The 21,717-nt window shown below is 43.8% G+C and overlaps 1 protein-coding gene across 6 annotated transcripts; it reads left to right on the top strand.

The window, feature by feature from the left end:
• Positions 1-549: 549 nt before the first annotated feature.
• LOC115206482 (vascular endothelial zinc finger 1) lies at positions 550-20,170 on the top strand. Of its 6 annotated transcripts, none has more exons than XM_029773526.1 (8): positions 550-660; positions 4,815-4,874; positions 11,072-11,874; positions 14,017-14,086; positions 14,495-14,660; positions 15,959-16,003; positions 16,418-16,486; positions 16,683-20,170. In XM_029773526.1, the coding sequence occupies exons 1-8, from the start codon at positions 628-630 to the stop codon at positions 17,003-17,005; spliced, it is 1,569 nt and encodes a 522-aa protein (XP_029629386.1). In that variant the 5' UTR covers positions 550-627; the 3' UTR covers positions 17,006-20,170. The 6 variants fall into 6 exon arrangements, with proteins under 6 accessions (XP_029629386.1, XP_029629389.1, XP_029629390.1 ...); XM_029773528.1 differs by lacking the exons at positions 550-660; positions 4,815-4,874 and adding exons at positions 9,569-9,579; positions 10,224-10,291; XM_029773529.1 differs by lacking the exon at positions 4,815-4,874.
• Positions 20,171-21,717: the final 1,547 nt, after the last annotated feature.

Below are 21,717 nucleotides of genomic sequence, written 5' to 3'. Positions count from 1 at the left end.
CAATGAAGGTAGGCTCTGAGCACATTTGTAAGTTAATTCATGTTATGCATATGTTGCATCCTAATTGTGTTATGCAAGCATTTGTGTCTAGAGGTCAATATTTTGCAATCCAAGCAAATCTTGAAAGGATTTCTTAAAATTTGATTTCAAGGGGTTGACAAATAGTAGCTAAACTGTATAGAAACAACATGTTGCTTTTCCCCTAGTGTTTGTGTTGTAACATAATGTAATGATAAATACAGGCACAATCAGTAACCATATTTGACGATGGCATATTGAAAATGTACTTTTATGTCATCTCTGGAAGGCGCTCTAATGGACTAGTTAAGCACGACAAATGGGGGAACATGTTCCATATCGAACATATTTTATTGTTGATTGACGCGCCGCATCATATACCATTCAATCGTTTTCCAATACATACGTATTAGAAACACATTTTACAGCCGCAATATTTTAATACAAGCCAATTTATAATATGTTAATTTCTGAAAAATCTCTAACGTCCCATGAACGTCGACTAGAAATGGTTCAGCCCGGAGGGTTACAGGAAGTTGTAGCAGCTGCCATGTTTTGCTGCTTTGTTGTAGATTCCGTCTAGGTTTCCTGCAGATTTTAAGTGTTGCAATGGAACCGAGCTGGAGTACATTTTTATTCCAGGTAAGTGTCATCAGAGTGGTTAATTTGATTAACTACATCTAAATGTTACTTGATGTCTAATGCACCGTTGCCAATGGTGATTTTAAACGTGGATTTCTAGTAAAACTATTCAAGCAAAACAATGGTAGCGTTAGCTAGTTAGCTAATATTGGCTAGCCTATGAGCAATCCGCTGAAAGAGCTAACGTTAGCTCGCTAGCTCACTACATCAATCCCAGACTTCCAGCTGTGAGGTATATGGATGACGCTCGAGAGAGAGGAGGGGAGGGGAGAGGGGGGCGATCTGGGTGCCCCCACAGTTTTTGTAGATTGTTGGTGTTAATACATACTTAAAGCAAAATCGTCGAATGCATGTTTATTATAAGTACAGGATACATTGGAATGGGCCCCATTTAGCTAAATATAAAAACTAAGCAAGCTAGCAAAGTGATCATGGCCGCGCGTTGGTTAGTTAGAATGCTAGCCAGCTAGTTGTAGTTAGCCTCAAAGAACGAGAACAATCCACCTCCAGCGGCGAGCCATGCTAGCTAGCGAGTGAATGTGGCATGAAAGCTGTTTTTTTTATTTTCGCAGTCAGTGATTTTGTTTACACATTTTGATAGGATTTGAATGATGTTCTACTTTAAGCAAATCGCACTCGTATACACGCTGGGCACGAGGAGGGAATACCCCGCACTTCCGATTCTAAAATTTCCCCCCTTTTCCTCGTCCCAAAATATGTAACCGCGGGTTGGAGAAAGAATTCAAACTATGCAGTAATCTACAGCCAAGATGCTAGCTAATTCTTGCACTACTGATCATTTGTAACCCCTCTCTCTGTCCTATGTCTGAGATTTCTATTAGGCAGCTTGCGGAGGATATTCACGTCCTTAGGTGTCAGCCTTTGGTGCGATTTAAATTGCAAATCCAGGAATAGGGATAGTCATCAATGGCCATTTGTATTTACCATTTTATTAAGTACCTATAGCCAATCTATACATATTCAGAATTCCTGGACATGGTTACAGCATTTTTAGCAATGCACAACTTGCACCTTTAATCAGCCCCTCTGGCAGTAGGTGAAAAGTTGTCCATGTAAAAACCTATCCTCTTGTTGCACTATGTCCATGCAGAGGAGTTGTAGTATTTACTAATGTGTGCTTGTAAGAAGACGTTAAACAACTGATAAAAACTTGTACACATATTTTGCAGATGTTATTGCAGGTGCAGCGAAATGCTTGTGTTTCTAGCTCCAACAGTACCTAACAATATACACAAATACCCCTAAATTAAAAGAAAGGAATTAAGAAATATCAGGACTAGTTATGTCAGAGTGTGGAATATATGTATTTGATGGTGTGTGTATGGACGGTATATTAGTAGAAAATGTGTACAAGCCCTGACTAGAATACAGTAGATTATTTTTATATAACTAGGCAAGTCAGTTAAGAACAAATTCTTATTTACAGTGATGGCCTACTGGGGAACAGTGGGTTAACCTCTCTGGGGTATGTGGGACGCCACCCGTGGGACACACTATTCAACAGCCAGTGAAATAGCTGGGTGGCAAATTCAAAACAACAAAAATCTCATAATTCAAATTTCTCAAACATACAACTATTATATCCAATTTTAAAGATACACTTCTCGTTAATCCAACCACATTGTCCGATTTCAAAAAGGCTTTACGGCGAAAGCATAACATTAGATTATGTTAGGACAGCGCCGAGACAAGAAAAACCACACAGCCATTTTCCAAGCAAGGAGAGGCGTCACAAAAACCAGAAATACAGCTAAAATTAATCACTAACCTTTGATGATCTTCATCAGATGGCACTCATAGGACTTCATGTTACACAATACATGTATGTTTTGCTCGATAAAGTTTATATTTATATCCAAAAACCCCATTTTACATTGGCGTGTAATGTTCAGAAATGTTTTGCCTCCCAAAACTTCCGGTGAAAGAGCACATCAATTTACAGAAATACGCATCATAAACATTAAGAAAATATTCAACAGTTATTCAAAGAATTATAGATACACTTCTCCTTAATGCAACCGCTGTGTCAGATTTCAAAAAAGCTTTACGGCGAAAGCAAATTTTGCAGTAATCTGAGTACAGCGCTCAGATATCAAAACAAGCCATACAGATACCCGCCATTTTCAGTCAACAGAAATGACAAAAATTACATTATAAATATTCACTTACCTTTGATCTTCATCAGAATGTACTCCCAGGAATCTCAGTTCCACAATAAATGTTTCTTTTGTTCGATAAAGTCCATAATTTATGTCCAAATACTTCCTTTTTGTTCGTGCGTTTAGTCCACTACTCCAAATGCAGGAAGCGCTCGCAAAATGTCACGACGAAAAGTAAAAAAAAGTTATATTTACGTTCATAGAAACATGTCAAACGATGTATAGCATCAATCTTTAGGATGTTTTTATCATAAATCTTCGGTAATATTCCAACCGGACGATTCCTTTGTTTTCAAAAAAGAAAAGGAACACAGCTAACTCTCATGTGAGCGCGCGCCTCTGAGCTCATGTCATTTTCTCAGTCGTTTACTTCCAGTGGCTCTTATTCTCTCCCCATTCACAGTAGAAGCATGAAACAACGTTCTAAAGACTGTTGACATCTGGTGGAAGCCTTAGGAAGTGCAAAATGAACTCTAAGTCACTGTATACTGTATAGGCAATCACTTGAAAAACTACAAACCTCAGATATCCACACTTCTTGGTTGGATTTTTCTCAGGTTTTTGCCTGCCATATGAGTTCTGTTATACTAACAGACATCATTCAAACAGTTCTAGAAACTTCAGAGTGTTTTCTATCCAAATCTAATAATATGCATATCCTACCTTCTGAGCCTGAGTAGCAGGCAGTTTACTATGGGCACGCCTTTCATCCGGACGTCAAAATGCTGCCCCCTACCCTAGAGAAGTTAACTGCCTTATTCAGGGGCAGAAGGACAGATCTTTACCTTGTCAGCTTGGGGATTCGATCCAGCAACCTTTTGGTTACTGGCCCAACGCTCTAACCACTAGGCTACCTGCCGCTCATATACATATGAAGTGGGTAAAACAGCATGTAAACATTTATTAATGTCACCAGTGTTCAATGACTCTACATAGGGCAGCAGTCCCCCCAAAAATAAACTGCCTTTGATGGAGAAAGAAAACATGAAAGCAGTCAACCTGCCAGGTACACAAAATTCATAGATTGTAGACATTACATAACCATTGGTAATTAAACCACCAGCAGTCACGTGTGTCAGCTAGATCTTGAAAATGGCTCTCTTTCCATCACACCTGGGGGAATTGCATTTTAAGAATCCAGAATATGTATGCCTAGACATTTGAAACATCCTATTTTATGTTTATTTTCCTGGAATGTGCATCATTAGCTTAAGGGGAACAGGCTATTTCGTCATTGTGGACATGTATGTAACTTTTACTGTCCAATCTATCTGGCAACCTAAGATGCATTACAAAATGCAGTGTCGGTTAAATTATTAGATGAATTGGACCTTTTTGAAGACCCTTATTCACAACATCTCAAATGGCCCACTGCGTAGTGTCCCAATCCCAGGTCAAATGTGAACACCAGTGCTGAAAATGTATGTCCTCAAACCACTTGCCACTTGTTTTCTTTCTTCCCAACTCTGCCTAATCATATTGCAGCCGTAGTGGTAGGCCTAGTTCTGTTCCCTCAGCGCTGGAGAGGTGCAGCTGCTGCCAGTTAATTGGCGTGAGCCGAGGACCCTTGATAATGCTTTTATTTTGTGGCTAACAAGGCACAAATACCTGAAGCTGGTGTGATGGAGCAGTGGAGGAAAATGGAAACTAAGTAGTTGTTATTTGGAGGCTCCATTTGATTCGCTGGATTTGATAAAGCATCTAATGAGGCTGTGCGTCACTTGTTACTGTTCTGTAAGCATCGGAAGTTATGCTTGGTGGGGGGGGGGGGTTGTCAAGCTATGCAGTTCTCAATAATAGTTTTCTCGTAATCCTCCTGAATCAGATGAAGATGACTCATTTCTTTTCTCACGATTTTAGGACAAACTTACATTTTAGGATTCCCCTAAGACCATACGTAATAGGGTTTTGTTTTACTGTTAATGTTAACATTTTATTAACAAGCCCAGTATTTTCCTTTTTCTTTTGTATTAGTCTTCTGTAGGTCCCATGGTTCCAGGGAATCCACGTAGGGACTACTACACAGGGATCAGAGTAAGTTCATGTCCTCCACAGTAAAATCCCTGTAACCTGTGAAAAAAAAAAATGTTCTGCACATGACACGACCCCAACCAAGCCCTCAAAACATAGAACAAAGTATGTAGTCAAGGTCTTAGTCCTGGTTTCAGGGTTAACACTCAGATCTTGTTGCTTCCCTCATGCAGGTTGGTGCCTGAGTATGTTTTTCAGGTTTTGTGAGAACTCAAGCAATACCAATATATTTGAACTATTACTGTTTCTGGGATCATAAAATAAAGTGGGCACTTCTTGTCTGAGCAAATGGCAAGCTGCGTTCTTGGGGGCCTTGTCTGATATCTAAACAGATTAGCATTGTGGTCAATGAGATACTTCTCTATCATTGTAAAGCCCCGCCCCACATCTCTGACTGAACTAACAGAACAGGCTGCTTTTATATGTTTTGTATTTTTTTAGTTGTTTTCCACACCCCCACTCCGTTTCAACACAATTTATCTGGGAATGACCTCAGCCTTCAGAGTGGATTTGTATCAAAATCATCAGAGCAGCGTGAAGGCACAGCGGGCTTCAGCTCCCTATGCGTCTGAGTCTGAAAGCCTTGCTGTCTCAGACACACACACACACACACACACACACACACACACACACACACACACACTCTCACAGCTAGAAGAAATGCTAATGGTGGTAAGAATTCCAGTCTGGATCCAACTACAGTGCGGACGGAGGACAAAAAGGGGACTCGACACCCTGTGACTTAACCCTGTTTTTCTCCCATTCCCCAAAGCACAGCTGCCTCACTAAGCAGTCTGCAGCGGCCGCCAGCTGAACACAATCCCCAAATCAGGCAGGACTGGTGTCACAAAGGCCCCCCTGAGGGTCGTAAGTGCATCACTGCTTGGATTTGTGTCCTCTACTGCTCCACAAAAGAGCATAAAGAAAAAGGAACACAATTTTGGATTTTTTCAGACTCCCCCAGCTCAGACCCCATCCCTTGCCTGCCTGGCTGACCGTATTGGGATGCTTGGCTGAACCTGAAAGCCCAGGGGTCAGCTCTTTAACCCTGCCCTATGGTGATTACGGAAAATAACAAGGTCGTTTCAATCGTGGTGTCTTTGGTTTGCCCGTTGTAAGGTTGCTGGGCACAATGTGAAACTCTATTCATGCACCAACCAAAAATATTCATAAACCCCCCCCCCCCACCCAATCTTTGGGGGCTGCCGTGACCAATTGGACAATGCCAGCAGCTGCAGATGTCCTCTGTACACTGCTCTATTAGCTACCAGTGTTGGGTCATTGTTTTGCTATCTTGTCAGTTTTCATTACACTGCTACATGTTTTTCAACCACTGCAAAACAATAGACAATCAGCAACATTTTGGGTAGTGTATGATTATTAGTAGGTGATTATTGAAACATTTCCTGATTTAGTGTTTGTTAAAGGAAATGTTATGTTTTATTTACATATGGTTGATGGTTGTAGTAGGTTATATAAGCCAGTGGGATGACTGTGATTCGGGGGGTGTAATTAGTTTGAGAGTTTGACGCCTCAACCAGCCTGCACCCACAGCACCACATAAAGGTGGTGTGAAATTGCTCCAAAAGGGATATTTATAGCAGATGTAACATGCTGCTTATACAACACGTACTGAGACACAACACAAGTTTCATTTCAAACAATTAGCATTGGTAGGTTCTGTTACTGCCATTCAAAGCGGCACTGAATAGTAAAGGGTCTGCTCGTCATTGCAGATGGATACCGTGTTCAGGAGGCATGACATTGGAGGAAATGTTGAAGTAGATGAGAAACTACCTGAACTTGTCCAATTGGTCAAAGCAACCATTCTGGACAGTATTTACACCCCCCCAAATCAAATAAAAGATGGCGCCGGAGGGAATTTCTGCTGTTTAATGGGCTCTTAACCAACCATGCTATTTTGTTTGTTTTTTTGTAACTTATTTTGTACATAATGTTGCTGCTACTGTGTCTTAAGACTGAAAAGAGCTTCTGGAAATCAGAACAGCTATTACTCACCTTAAACTTAACTAAGAATTTCTCTTTAATGAGGCGGACGAGAGGGATTTACTCCAGACACCCAAACAGGCCCTCATCCCCGTCATTCGCAGGTGAAAGACTGAAGAGGTATCGCGGAAAGAGATCGGAGTGCCTTGTGAGAATCCGCCGATGAGTGGCTAATCTCCCCTTGCTATCCGTACTGTTGGCCAACGTACAATCGCTGGATAATAAATTGGATGAACTAAAAGCACGTATATCCTACCAACGGGACATTAACTGTAATATCTTATGTTTCACTTAGTCGTGCCTGAACAACATGAATACAACAGCTGGTGCACGATATCTAAGGAGGTCTCGAGCATTTGCTCGCCTGAGGTAGAGTATCTCATAATAAACTGTAGACCACACTATCTACCGAGAGAGTTTTCATCTATGTTCTTCGTAGCCGTCTACATACCACCACAGACCGATGCTGGAACTAAGACCAATTTCAATGAGTTGTATACCGCCATAAGCAAACAGGAAAACCCTCATCCAGAGGCGGCGCTCCTAGTGGCTGGGGACTTTAATGCAGGGGAACTTAAATCCGTTTTATCTAATTTCGGCACGTTAAATGTGCAACCAGAGGGAAAGAACTCTAGACCACTTTTACTCCACACACAGAGACGCGTACAAAGCTTTCCCTCGCCCTCCATTTGGCAAATCTGACCATAATTATATCCTCCTGACTCCTGCTTACAAGCAAAAATTAAAGCAGAAAGCACCAGTGACTTGGTCAATAAAAAAGTGGTCAGATGAAGCAGATGCTAAGCTACAGGACTGTTTTGCCAGCACAGACTGGAATATGTTCCAGGATTTTCCCAATGGTATTGAGGAGTACACCACATCAGTCACTGGCTTCATCAGTAAGTACATCGACAATGCCGTCACCACAGTACAGTACACAGTACAATACACACTACATACCCCAACCAGAAGCCATGGATGAGAGGCGACATCCACACTGAGCTAAAGGGTAGATCTGCCGCTTTCAAGGAGCAGGACTCTAACACGGAAGCTTATAAAAAATCTCGCTATGCCCTCCGACGAACCATCAAACGGGCAAAGTGTCAATACAGGACTAAGATCGAATTGTACTACACCGGCTCTGACGCTCATCGGATGTGGCAGGGCTTGCAAACTATTACAGACTACAAAGTGAAGCACAGCTGAGAGCTGCCCAGTGACACGAGCCTACCAGACGACCTAAACTACTTCTATGATTGCTTCAAGGCAAGTAACCCTGAAACATGCATGAGAGCATCAGCTGTTCCGGACAACTGTGTGATCACGCTCTCTGTAGCCAATGTGAGCACGACCTTTAAACAGGTCAACATTCACAAGGCCGCAGGGCCAGACGGATTACCAGGATGCGTACTCCGAGCATGCGCTGACCAACTGGCAAGTGTCTTCACTGACATTTTCAACCTGTCCCTGTCTGAGTCTGTAATACTAACATGTTTAAAGCAGACCACCATAGTCCCTGTGCCCAAGAACACTAAGGTAACCTGCCTGAATGACCCGTAGCACTCGCGTCTGTAGCCATGAAGTGCTTTGAAAGGCTGGTCATGGCTCACATCAACACCATTATCCCAGAAACCCTAGACTCACTCCAATTTGCATACCACCCCAACAGATCCACAGATGATGCAATCTTTATTGCACTCCACACTGCCTTTCCCATCCGGACAAAAGGAATACCAATGTGAGAATGCTATTCATTAACTACAGCTCAGCATTCAACACCATAGTGCCCTCCAAGCTCATCACTAAGCTAAGGACCCTGGGACTAAATATCTCCCTCAGCAACTGGATCCTGGACTTCCTGATGGGCCTCCCCCAGGTGGTAAGAGTAGGTAACAACACCTCAGCCACTCAGATCCTGAACACGGGGGCCCCTCAGGGGTGCGTGCTCTGTCCCCTCCTGTACTCCCTGTTCACTCATGACTGCACGGCCAGGCACGACTCCAACACCATCATTAAGTTTGCTGATGACACAACAGTGGTAGGCCTGATCACCAACAATGACGAGACAGCTTATAGGGAGGAGGTCAGATGCCAGGACAACAACCTCTCTCTCAACATGGTCAAGACTAAGGAGATAATTGTAGACTACAGGAAAAGGAGGACTGAGCACGCCCCCATTCTCATCGACGGGGCTGTAGTGGAGCAGGTTGAGAGCTTCAAGTTCCTTGTTGTCCACATCGCCAACATGGTCCAAGCACACCAAGACAGTTGAAGAGGGCATGACAAAACCAAATCCAGCGATTGTACGTTTGCCAAAAGATTTGGCATGGGTCCCCAGATCCTCAAAAGGTTCTACAGCTGCACCATCGAGAGAATTCTGACTGGTTGCATTACTGCCTGGTATGGCAACTGCGGTTGGAGGCCGAGCAAGGCCCTACAGAGGCTAGTGCCTACGGCCCAGTACATCACTGGGGCCAAGCTTCCTGCCATCCAGGACCTCTATACCAGGCGGTGTCAGGAAGGGCCTAACAATTGTCAGACTCCAGCCACCCTAGTCATAGACTGTTCTCTCTGCTACCGCACGGCAAGCTGTACCGGAGCGCCAAGTCTAGGTCCAAGAGGCTTCTAAACAGCTTCTACCCCCAAGCCATAAGACTACTGAACATCTAATCAAATGACCCACAGTGATGCCGAAACATTGGTATTTTACCCAATAAATTCCTGGGAGTGTGTGTGTGCGCGACTATTTTTCTCTATTCTAGTTTGTTCTCTGTTAGTCAGCACTACATTATTTAATGTTCTCTGGGGGTGCTCCAGCTAATGCTTTTTATTAGGTACAGTTAGCTAACACACAGGTTGTCCCGCGCTAGATGCTGTACCAGTAGAGGAGGAAAAAAGATCACCTTACATGCAACAGATTTAGATTATTGAGTGGCAGGGAGCTGTGTGTGTGTGTGTGTGTGTAGACAGCCTGTTACTTGTGTATCTTTGATGGACTCGTTTGAGCAGATCTCGAGTTGAATATTTTGGGTGTACAACGCTAGATTTAGTCATCATAGTTAAAAAAAATAAAACTCGAGATTTGGTGAAAAGGTCAAGAGGTGTACATCTACAAAGTGAAACCTGTTGATTCATTGTATGTATGTAGTTGGTCAGGTGTACGTTGGTGTCATTCTGGCACGACATAACTGACTACATCACCCACTGAGCTCAAATCTCAGAGTTTAAATCCTCTCCTGTGTCTTATTAGTTATATGGCACCTTGAACAGCTGCCTCCTAACCCTCTTCTCCCCTCCTAACCCTCTTCTCCCCTCCTAACCCTCTTCTCACACCACATTCATCAGGGCTGCACTTGTGTTTTTTCTGAGAAGCTCAGATGCCCTGGCTGGAAATGGCTCCCTTTCTATTTCTGGTAAATTAATGATGTCCCTCTTTTTAAAGCCTGTCCTTCCTCTTAGAACGCAGCATTCATGCTGACAGGGCTGGGGTTGTAGCAGTAGTAACTTGGCTGCCTGAATGGCACAGGGGAATTATTTTTTTGGTGGGGCTCCCGAGTGTCGCAGCTGTCTAAGGCACTGCATCTCAGTGCTAGAGGCATCACTACAGACACCCTGGTTCGATTCCAGGCTGTATCACACCTGGCCGTGATTGGGAGTCCCATAGGGCGGCGCACAATTGGCCCAGCGTCGTCGGGGGTTTGGCCGGTGTAGGCAGTCAATTGTAAATAAGAATTTGTTCTTAACTGACTTGCCTAGTTAAATAAATAATGGCATAAATTGAGCAACCTCTTTTTGAGCCTCAAACGTCAACGTCACCCACAAGGCTTCCCTTAGATATCACCAGAAAAGCGTTTGAGTATTATAGCTTAGTTCATGAAATTCATCAACATCTGTAAATGGAAGCTGACAACCAAATGGACTCTTCAAATAACAAAAGTGAATCAAATTGTTATACTCTGCTCAGTCCTTTGAAAAATGAGAAGTTCTGTTTTACTGTCATCCTTATCTTGGAAACAGCGGTAGTTCTGCTGACAAGGCAGTCCGTTTCAACTCTCTGGAGCAGTCAGAAACAGGTCTCACTTTCTCTCTCTCTGCTACATGCAGCTGTAGTAGCTTTGAGGGTGTGACTGACTGACACTGTAGACTGTGTACTGATGTGCTTCTACATGGCTGTCTTTGTGTTGTCCTTCCAGCAGGCCAATGAAGCCCTGCATCACCAGCACCAGGTGGCCCAGAACAGCTTGCTGCCTCTCCTCCAGTCAGGAGGACCAGAACCTGTGGACCAGAAACCTGTGATGCCCATCCTCTTGGACCAGAAGCCCCCGGTCAGCGTCGCAGAGCTCCTCAAGGACAATGTGGCCAGTGGGACGGGGGGAGGCGGCGGAGGAGGCAGTGGTCCCGTTGTTGTGGTGAAGAAAGAGCCCAAGTCCAAAACGCCTTTCATCTGCGGCTACTGCAACAAGGCCTTCCGGGACAGTTACCATCTCAGACGGCACGAGTCCTGCCATACGGGCGTCAAGATGGTGTCTCGTCCCAAGAAGATGCAGACGGCGCCCACCATGGTGCCCATGATCTCCACAGTGCCACAGCGTGAGAACAGCGGCGGTCAGCCCTCTTACATCTCCACCATCGCTGGCATCCTCACCACGGCCACAACCTCAGCCTCCACGGGCTCCAGCATCATGTCTCCCACCATGGTGCCCCAGCAACACCAGCATCAACAGCAGCACCATCATCATCAGCAGCAGAGCCAGCCCAAGAAGCCTGCTAAGCCAGTGAAGAAGAACCACGGCTGTGAGATGTGTGGCAAGGCCTTCCGTGACGTCTACCACCTGAACCGTCACAAGCTGTCCCACTCAGACGAGAAGCCCTTCGAGTGCCCCATCTGCCAACAGCGCTTCAAGAGGAAGGACCGCATGACCTACCACGTGCGCTCACACGACGGGGGCGTTCACAAACCTTACATCTGCTCTGTCTGTGGGAAGGGCTTCTCCAGGTGCGTGGCGCAGTTCAACTTACTCAAGTTTCCCTTTAGTCCACCTAAAAAAATGTTATTGTCCATAGTACATGTTGAGCTGTAATTGTCAATAATGCATTCTGGGAAAGATTTGTGTAAGGTTCTTTTGAAATTTCACATATTTCTTACCGTTACCACCACTGTGAAGGTGATCTCTTTTTCACTGCTTCCATTTCAATGGGCCCCAAATATATTTCCTGATTGTGGGGAAAAAGCAAGAGGGCCATATTACAACTTTTCGAAAGTCGTCTTAATTCAGGATACGACTATGTTGTAGAAGAAGAAGCCTAACTGACAGGCATAATGGACGACAAGAGGGCAGATAGTATCCAACAGGTGCAGCCTCATAAAACTGTCAAATGTAGCCCTGGATGAATATGATAAGGATGGTACAAGTCCATGGTGGGCTTGGTTTGGTAAAAACATTCCACTTGAAATTGATATTCAGTGGTCAGTAGCCTAATAATTTAAAGGTGTGATGAATTTTGGAAATCTTGTGTTGGAATGTAATTGAATTGGACTGGTTAATCAGTCTCAATCGATAGGAATTTAGGAACATTGCTTTGCATACTAGTATGTTTCCACTATGATGCTTTAATGCACATAGCCAAAAGGTGTTATGTACAATTTCCACTTTGAATGAAATTCCTCAATCAAAGAACAAGGTGGAGTATAATTTGAATGCCTAAAATCACATACCGGAATGCCTATTTATATGGTAACCCTATGAGACATTGTCCTTAATTGTTGTTCTGGACCACCTCTTGTTTGTGTGTAGCTTTTATGAAGCTCGGCCATGATTACCGATGCCCCACGCAGCTTCTGTTCAGACCATAGTACTGGCTCATGACATGCAAGCAGTGCCCCACCATGTATATAAACAGTATCTGGAGCTTTGCGTGCGTCACATAGTAGTCCCTCGTGTCCTCCCTCCCAGGGATATCGGCAGGGGACAGGGAGACTGCTGCAGGGGCCAGACAGCACCAGAAGAGATGGGTCTCCAGTGTCACTCCTGCAGCTCCCAAGGCCAATGGTAGTGTTCTGACTCACTGACTGGTCTGATTTCTAATCATTGATTTAGCTCCACCCCTTTTGTTCTTTCCAATATTGGAGAGTATTTTGTTATTTCCCCCCCAACCTAACCCTTTCAGACATCATTAAGTTGTCAGTGAATGGTGAAGTTCTTGAGCTAAATTATTAGCAACTAGCGACGTGAATGATATTGTATCATAACCATAGTGACTTGGTGCAAAGTAACAAATCTTACTCTTATGCGGCTAGAGGTGCATGTTCATTTTCACGCTTGGCAGTCCTGAAAGAGACTATTCCCCTCTTCTTTAACGAAGGAGTGTTGTGTGGGAGGGGAGATATGAGCTTTTCAGCTCCACTGCACTCCTGAAGAGATGGGATTGGACTCCTGCTCGCCATCACGAAAAGCCTGCTAGTGTGAAACCGCCTCCTTAGAGACATTTTCAAGCCACACTCTCCTCCTTTGTTGGAGGGGAATTCTCTGGCTGCGTTTGTCCAGTAGCTACATTTCACTAGTGCGGCTTAGTGAGGGCAGAGGAGAACCGAGCGACAGATGGACGGCTGTGGTTGCCAGATAATTGTCTTCTCCAGGGTATACTGTAGAACAGATGATTTTTGTTGTTGTTGTGATGTTGTAGAAGAGAGTTCTAGTTGGATTTTGAAAAATGTCTAAATTCCATTCCTCTGGTTATTTTTTGGTGTGGCTCAACTGAATAACTCTCTGGTCTTGTTGCAAGAATATCAATTATTACTTTCGGGGAAGGAATGCATTTGGGAGGGGTGTAGTAGTGGATTGATGCTCTAATAGCTTGTGTCCCATGGGTCAAATATGGACGCCATGAGACTAACATTCATTTAATAAATAAAACATCTACAGTAAATGTAACTATTATGGTATAACAGTGGGTTCACAGAGAATTTGTAATTTGCCTGCAATCTTTGTTGGCCCATTTTGTTAATTGAATCAAGTGTCAACAGAGTAGCCCCAGCTACTGTCAGTGTATGGTGTTATTGATTAAACTGTACCGGTGTTTTAGCTATTATACCAGGTTTCAAAATGCCTGTGTTCTTCTGTGTCCTCTCCTCCTGCAGGCCTGACCATCTAAGCTGTCATGTGAAGCATGTTCATTCATCAGAGAGACCTTTCAAATGCCAAGTAACGGTAAGGAGCCAGGCATCCTCTTCTCCGGGACGCCACCTTCCCTGTTTATGGTCACTTTCCTGTCCCGCACATTCACTCCTGGTTTGTCGGATTAAGGATGAGATTATTACGCTAACTCCCAATTGTAAAATATGTCATCTCTCCTGAGTCTTCAAGATGCAGACATGTCTGCAGTGTACACACACAAACTCATTGAGTGAATTTTTTTATATATATATTTTTATTTTATTTAACTAGGTAAGTCAGTTAAGAACAAATTCTTATTTACAATGACCGCCAAACCCGGACGATGCTGGGCCAATTGTGCGCCGCCTTGTGGGACTTCCAATCACGGCCGGTTGTGATACAATCTGTATCAGGCTGTATCTCATCTAATATCCCCATCATTGTCCCTGTATACCACCCCAGGCCTGCACCTCTGCTTTCGCCACCAAAGACCGCCTGCGCTCCCACATGATCCGACACGAGGGCAAGGTGACCTGCAACATCTGTGGCAAGATGCTGAGCGCCGCCTACATTACCAGCCACCTCAAGACCCACGGCCAGGCCAGCTTCAACAACCCCTGTACTAAAGGTACGCCAAGCAGCCTCCCACTCTCCTCCTCCACTCCCTCCATCCTTCCCACTCTCCCCTCAGCCACACCTTGCCTGGGGTGCTCCAGACCTAGGTATTCAACCTTATTTGTTTTCTTAAAAAATACTTTAGGTACTTATTCTGTCCCTATCTTTATGCTGAAAGCACCCCATGCATTGTTCTGTGGTGTCCTGTACACCATAGGCAGGCACAAAGCACGCTGTCGGGTGTATTCATTCCGCCGATTCTGTTGCTTAACCTTTCTTAAATGGAAGCAAATGGAATGAAATGAAGGGGGACCTACCTGAATTTGTCCAGTAGAAACTCTTGTTTTGATACAAGAGTTTCTTCAGAATCATGAAATGGAGTGGAGAGTGACCCATGTCTGTATATATTTGGGTCAGGATAAACAATGATTAGGAATAGGCCTACTTTATATTAGCCAATTTCATGGACATTCATATCCTTCAGTGCAGCACCACAACAAATTGACTTAGAGATTGAAATGTACTGCACAACAGTCCACAACTGACAAGGACTGTGTTACCAGTCATTCAGGGATTCATATCATGATAATGTCAGTTTGCTGGGGCCAACCCACAGCCCTGTCTGGTTTACCAGTTGTTTACATGTGTGGTGGGGATGACAAGTATCTCTGCTGAAAGAAATGGATAGCCTGTAGCAAGAAATCTGGTAGGAGACGGTCTAAATTTAAAGGGCTTTGGATGTTCAATTCGTTTGACGCACATAGCAAACTAGTGCAGCAATACGAGTCATTCAAATGCGATATGCGAGTCGACCAAAGAAAACACTTAATATCCTCTTAAGTGTTGATGGTTCTGTATGCTTGCTGTTTTCAGACTCTGTGGGTATCTTGTTACTCAGCTGTTGAAATTGAGGTTTATGACATCTGCTCTCATGTTGGTTTGTCAAACCTCCACTGACTTATGGGTGTTGAAGTCCAGTTTGGAAGAATAAGATCCCTCTGATACATTTTTCATAGGATTGATCACTCTAAAATGGCATGGGCAAAATCTATTGTTCAGCAGACCCTAATCATTTTACCCAATAAAATGGATATGCATACATTATACAACGATCTATTGCTGTCCTCACCAGCTACGACGTGCTATAAACATTTTAGTACTTGGTAGAAGGCCAAATGATTGGCCCTTCGTGTATCTAACCCAATGACCTGTGTCCCCCTATGCCCTTCTGGCACGCAGAACCAAGTGATGCCCTGTCCCAATCAGTCCTGTCAATCAATGTAACCCCTATCTGTCTGTATCTCTGAATAGGGCTAAGTGACTGGCAGTGGAACCACCACTCAGGGCTACGAAAAGGTAATCTAGTAGCTAAAGCCGAAACCCATCCCGATCCCAACCCCTCCAAATTTGTAGCTGTATACTTACTTATGCATTGAAGTGGCCCATTTTCCACTACAGATCTGTCTTCTAGCCTAGCGTGTGTAGTTCTAGTGGTTTTACTACCAAGTTGTTGCAGATGCTTGTGTGTTATGGCTATTCATGTATCAGGGTTTTATTTCATTAAGCAGGATCAATAAGTTAGCTAGCCAAATGACTTTGATCAACCTTAAATTACAACTCGGAAGGTTTAAGTGGAATATGGGTTGTTTAAAGCATTGAGTTAATTATACCATTTCAAATTGACTATAGTATGAAATCAAGTGTTTCTGAATATTAGCTGAAAGTTAGCTGGCTAGCACATTGATCCTGCTTTTTGAATTGCCCCCTCAGGTGAGTTGACGGTAGGAGAGATCTTAAATAACTCGTTCCAAGTCCTTATGGACATCTCTCGTTTTCAAGGTAGGTTCATAAGAATCCTACCATTTTGTTTTATCATGTCTAATCATTTTAATGTGTGTGTTGACCGTTGCAGTGACTCAAACCTCGGCCCCTCTAACCCTGTGGAGCTTGGGGCTATCCTAAATGGTTTGGAATGAACGATCATCCAGCTCATTCTGTCTTTCTTTCGCTCCTTCCCTCCCTCGTCTTTCCTCAGACTCTAACAACGTGCACAACTCCGGCTCGGTGACGCCCGTCACCAACTCTGCCGCCATCACCTCGGTGATGAACCGTGGCAACGCCAGCAACCCGGTAACCATCGCCGCCCAGATGAACATCACCACCAGCACGGTCAACATCACCTCTCCAATCAACCTGCAGCACCCAGTGACCATCACTGGGCCCATGAATATAGCCCACCCTGTGGCCATCACCTCTGGGATGCCCATGAATATAACCGGGCCTCTCAACATCGCCATGCGGCCCATGGATAGCATGCCTTTTCTCTCCCAGGTCCTGCCTTCCTCCCCTCCCTGGTAGTAACCCCTTCCCTGGCCCCTGGTTAGCATCTCTTTATCAACCCCTCCCACCTCTCTCCTTCTACCCCCAAACCACCACCTCTTCCTCCCTTACTTTAGCAGACCTTCCTCCTTACCAGGAGTACTATAGATGATCTTGTAGTAGAGCAGAGGTGTAGTATGGTGGGCTAGCTGGACGCTGTACCCGTCTGTCTGTTCGTCTGGCTGCAGTGGGAGCAGCTGTGAATGCAGCATGATGAGAGGTGGACTGGCCAGCCCCTGTAGATGCTGGTGCATTTTATTACCTTTTAACTGCCGGTAGGAGAACAGTCCTGGAAATCATGTGAAGTCTCGGAAGGAGGAATGGAGCTTTGGAATGATGCTCCAAGTGGATGCCTGACGTAAACAAACGAGTTATGCCTCGCCTTTTGCGTCAGAACATACCTGCACATTTGGCATTGGAATGAAACTGTAACAAATGTATTGCTGGTATTAATGTTTTTAAATGCTCTCTTACAGAGCAGATGGTTTTTATATTAGTTTTCCTTTTGTTATTATTATTATAGCCTGCTAATCAGTATTTAATAGTTGTATGCATTGTAAGGTGTTAAGTACAGCAAAAGGGACAAAGGCTACCATTTTGCAGGATGGTGATTTTTCTGGAGAGAAAAATATCAAAGGCTCAACAGTTCAATCTTAGGTCAATGCCTTTGACTGCATAAGGTGAGCTCTCCCAGGTCCTGATGCCATCTCTAGAAAATGGTCACATTCTCACTGCTGGTTACTGTAAACCTATACATGCTTTTTGTTAGTTTTGTTTTTGGAATAGTTGTCAGGTGTATTTTTAGATGACTTGATAAAGTAGCCGGAGGACATTACAGTGGTAATGTTACAGGAACACAAGGAGGAAATGTCTCGCACTGAAAGCATATCCCCGGGTTAATGTCCTGAAAACAGCAGTATTATTAAGAATCAAAATGAGTAGTGTTGGCTGTGAGCCTTGTTAATGTAGAGGCTATCAGAGCCACCTAGTGGCGCAGTAGACACAATGCTGAAAAAACAGTCCCAAAGTTCACCTTTTAAAACGTTTTGTGAAAATAGTTATGTTGGGAGAGGTTTTGGTAGGGCCATTTAATCCCCCTCTCTTGTTAGTTTTTTATTGCAGGTTTAGGATCTTATAAGTATGAACTCAGGAAGCGTACTGAGAGTAGCCCATTCTTTTGATGAGAGTAAAAGGATCAATTTAAGGTCAACACGCAACCTTTGTTGACCTTATACCCATTCTTTGTAAATATTACAACACAATTATTTTATTATTTTGTCTTTGCCTTTCAAAAAATGTAATAAAAGTAGATATCCTTCAACACAGGTCAGGGCTGCAATTACTTTATCAATGTCAATATGACCGTCCATTGGACTACTTTTCCATAGTTAACCTCAAACTAACCTGGGAAGTATTTCTGTCTCCTGAGGTCCTTTTATTATATTACTGTAGAACCAAAACTGCCATCTGGGGCCCAAGGTGCCCGGAAAGAGAATGGAAGCAGAGATGAGAGGCTGTGTCAACTACATGTGTTCTAGAATGGTCAAAGGTTATGGGTCAAGGGTCACAGGGCTGCTTCCTTCCCCAGCCCAGTGCCAACTGGCGCTGCCTAGGCCTACGTTCAGTACACAGGCCGCTCCCTCAACTGGCAGGAACTCTTTGAAACGCGTGTAGCCGGCACGGCACCGATGTGAGCCATTGCCCCAAAATCAGGCTGTATGTCAAACTGGTGGACGTTCTTCAGAGACTTCTGCCCTCGTCAGTGGCCTCGCCTTCCCCGTGTCTCTGTCTTGAGAAAGGCAAGATGTATGAGGCCTTTGCTAGTATTGCATGCATGCCAACACAGTGCCCCAAGAGAATTACTCAAATCTGGTATGGAGTTGTGGTCTTGTTGGCATTGGATTCCCTTTCCATCGATCTCGCATCGATGTTGCATGTGGACGTCTGAGCTCGTCCAAGTTTGGGTTGAGTAAAAAAAATAGTCATTAGACTTGACAACTTTTTTCCTTTTTTTTTTTTTAAGAAAACACTACAAACAATAGTTTTGAAGTACTTGTATGTTTGTCATTTGGCCTTCCGCAGTGGCCGTAACTAGTGTGCCTGAACTGCTTTACAACAAGACTATTTCACACCTCTGCTTCCTCTTCTAGATGTGATGGACTTAGACAACACTAGTGCCCAAAAGCCTGTTTTAGCATGGGCAGCGCCATTGAGGACTTTTTGAAGAAGTCAACTAGGTGGGACTTCCTATAGGGTTAAGGAAGGATCACAGAATTCTATCCAGGTCATCAGGCGGGATCAGCAAATGAATTATACTCATGAGGAAACATTCCATAACTGCAGGTGGCAGTAAATCGCCCTACCTTGGCTTAATACATGTTCTAACAACACACTCCAGGTGGCAGTATACACCCTTTTAGTTTGTTTGCCAACTCATAGAAGTAGTAGAAGAAGAAAGTGTACTATTTCAGAATTCAATGGCGCTGCCTCTGCTCTCACAGATGCCATAATGTCTATGGTGAAGGAAGCCTTAACTGTTCAGATGGCTAAGAGCTAGACAGCCCCCTCAACCAAATTGATATGTTGTCATTTTGGGGGGCAGGGAGTATGGTTTACATTGAATTAAGTGTTTTGTAAGCAACATTCTAAACCGTTATAAACATTTTGAAAACATGTTCTGTAATCATTTTTTTAGATAAAGGGCCATTACTCTTATGCACCATCAGTTTCTTTTTAACCAAATGCTTTTAATTTGTTTACGATGACACTACATTTTTTAAATGCAATGATGGTTGGTCTGATCTTTCTCAATTTTCTTCATGAATTGGAAGTTCTTGGAGCCCTGTGAAGGCTGATGAATGTATATCTTTGTACAAAACCATTTAGTTCAGAGGACATGTTAGTTATGATAGACACATGCAAGGAAAAAAAACAACCTTTTTATAAATCTTTTTGTATTAGAACATTAACAACGGTAATTTTGTATATACGAAGACTAGGCTTTCTAATTAGCATAAAGGTAAACATTCCTACTTTTTTTTTTTTTCTTTTTACATGTGTGTCAAGAATAATTGTAAACATATGCGCAATGTTTTTATGTGCCTTTTATTTGGGTTGTCTAAATAAAAGAACTATAAAACATGATTGTGGACTGTCCATGCTGAGTCTGTGTAGGAGGACAGAATTAACATTTGGCTCACCCAACACCTCCAAAAAGGTCTCTCCTTTCTTTCTCTCGTCCCCCCACCCCTCAGGTGTCTACACTGCCTGGCTCACAGTTGGCGTGCTATTGGAGTATGGTGGAATGATAAGTGCCTGTGTGACTGCGTATTGAGAGGATTTGGGGTGTGTTGTGCCAAACCATGCTGTGTGTGTGTGGGTGTTTTTTTTTCTTCTTTTCACTCATTTAAATTGATCAATTAAACTTGGAAACTTGGATGGGGTGTCTCTGTTTGTTTGTGTGAACTGCACACAGTATTCTATTGTAGTTTTTTTTCTCATCTTTTTGCGGTCCAGACTTCAGCTCCTACTGTTAGTGTCAAAGTAATCTGGTTCAGTGCACATTAGCCTGGGGATGAGGTTCGTGTCAGTGTGGATCCAAGTAATTTAGAAGGCAAAGATGCATGACTGAAGAGGATGGAGTGGGGACTAAACACGCACACTGGACAGTTTATTAGGTACACCACCTGTTCACGAAAATGGCTCGCTCTGATAGTGAGTTCATGGTCATGAGTGGCTTACTATATAAAGCAGGCCGGCATTGAGACATTCAGTTTCGATTGAACGTTAGGTCACTTGTTTTAACCATTCTAAGCAACTGAGCGTGGTATGATCGTCGGTGCCAGGCAAAGCAGATCCAGCATCTCTGAAACTGCCACCCTCCTGGGCTTTTCAAGCTCGACAGTGTCTAGGGTTTATCCGAAAAGTGTGCAAAAAAACAGTCAGCAGTAGTCCTGTGGGTGAAAACAGCTCATAGATGAGAGGTGGAAGGAGAATGGAAAGAATTGTGCAAGCCAACAGTCAAGCCACAAACAGACAATAACGGCACAGTGGTGTGCAGACAGCATCTTGGAACGCACAACTCATTGATCTTTGTCACGGATGGGCTATTGAAGCAGAAGACACCGGGTTCCACTCGTATCAGCTAAAAACAAGAAGTTTCTTCAGTGGGCACGTGATCACAAACATTGGACAATTGAGTCAAAAAATATTGCCTGGTCCAACGAATCCCGGTTCCTGTTGCATCATGCTGATGGCAGAGGCAGGATTTGGTGTAAGCAGCATGAGTCCATGGACCCATCCTGCCTGGTGTCAAAGGTGTATGCCGTCCAATCTGCAGCAACTGCATGATTGCCATCATGTCAGCATGGACCAACATCCCTGTGGAACATTTACCAACTTGTAGAGTCAATGCCCCGAATAATTCAGGGTGTTCTGGAGGCAAAGGGGGTCCGACCACATACTAGATGGGTGTACCTAATAAACTGTCTGGTGAGTGTACATTTGCAGTCTACCTTCACTCCGCCACCAGCACCACCACACATACATTGTGTTGTGGCCCTGGCATGTGGCAGCATAATAGATCCATTCATTACCATTCAAGTCACAAGAAACGCATCACATCATTTGTCACTTCTCATTCAGAAACACATTTACACTTGACAGTTAACCCCAAATATTGCCAGGAAAAC

This window comes from Salmo trutta, chromosome 13 (genome assembly GCF_901001165.1).
Source record: "Salmo trutta chromosome 13, fSalTru1.1, whole genome shotgun sequence".
Lineage (NCBI taxonomy): Eukaryota > Metazoa > Chordata > Actinopteri > Salmoniformes > Salmonidae > Salmo > Salmo trutta.
The sequence above is the reverse complement of the archived record's forward strand: the minus strand, read 5'-3'. Positions and strand labels throughout refer to the sequence as shown.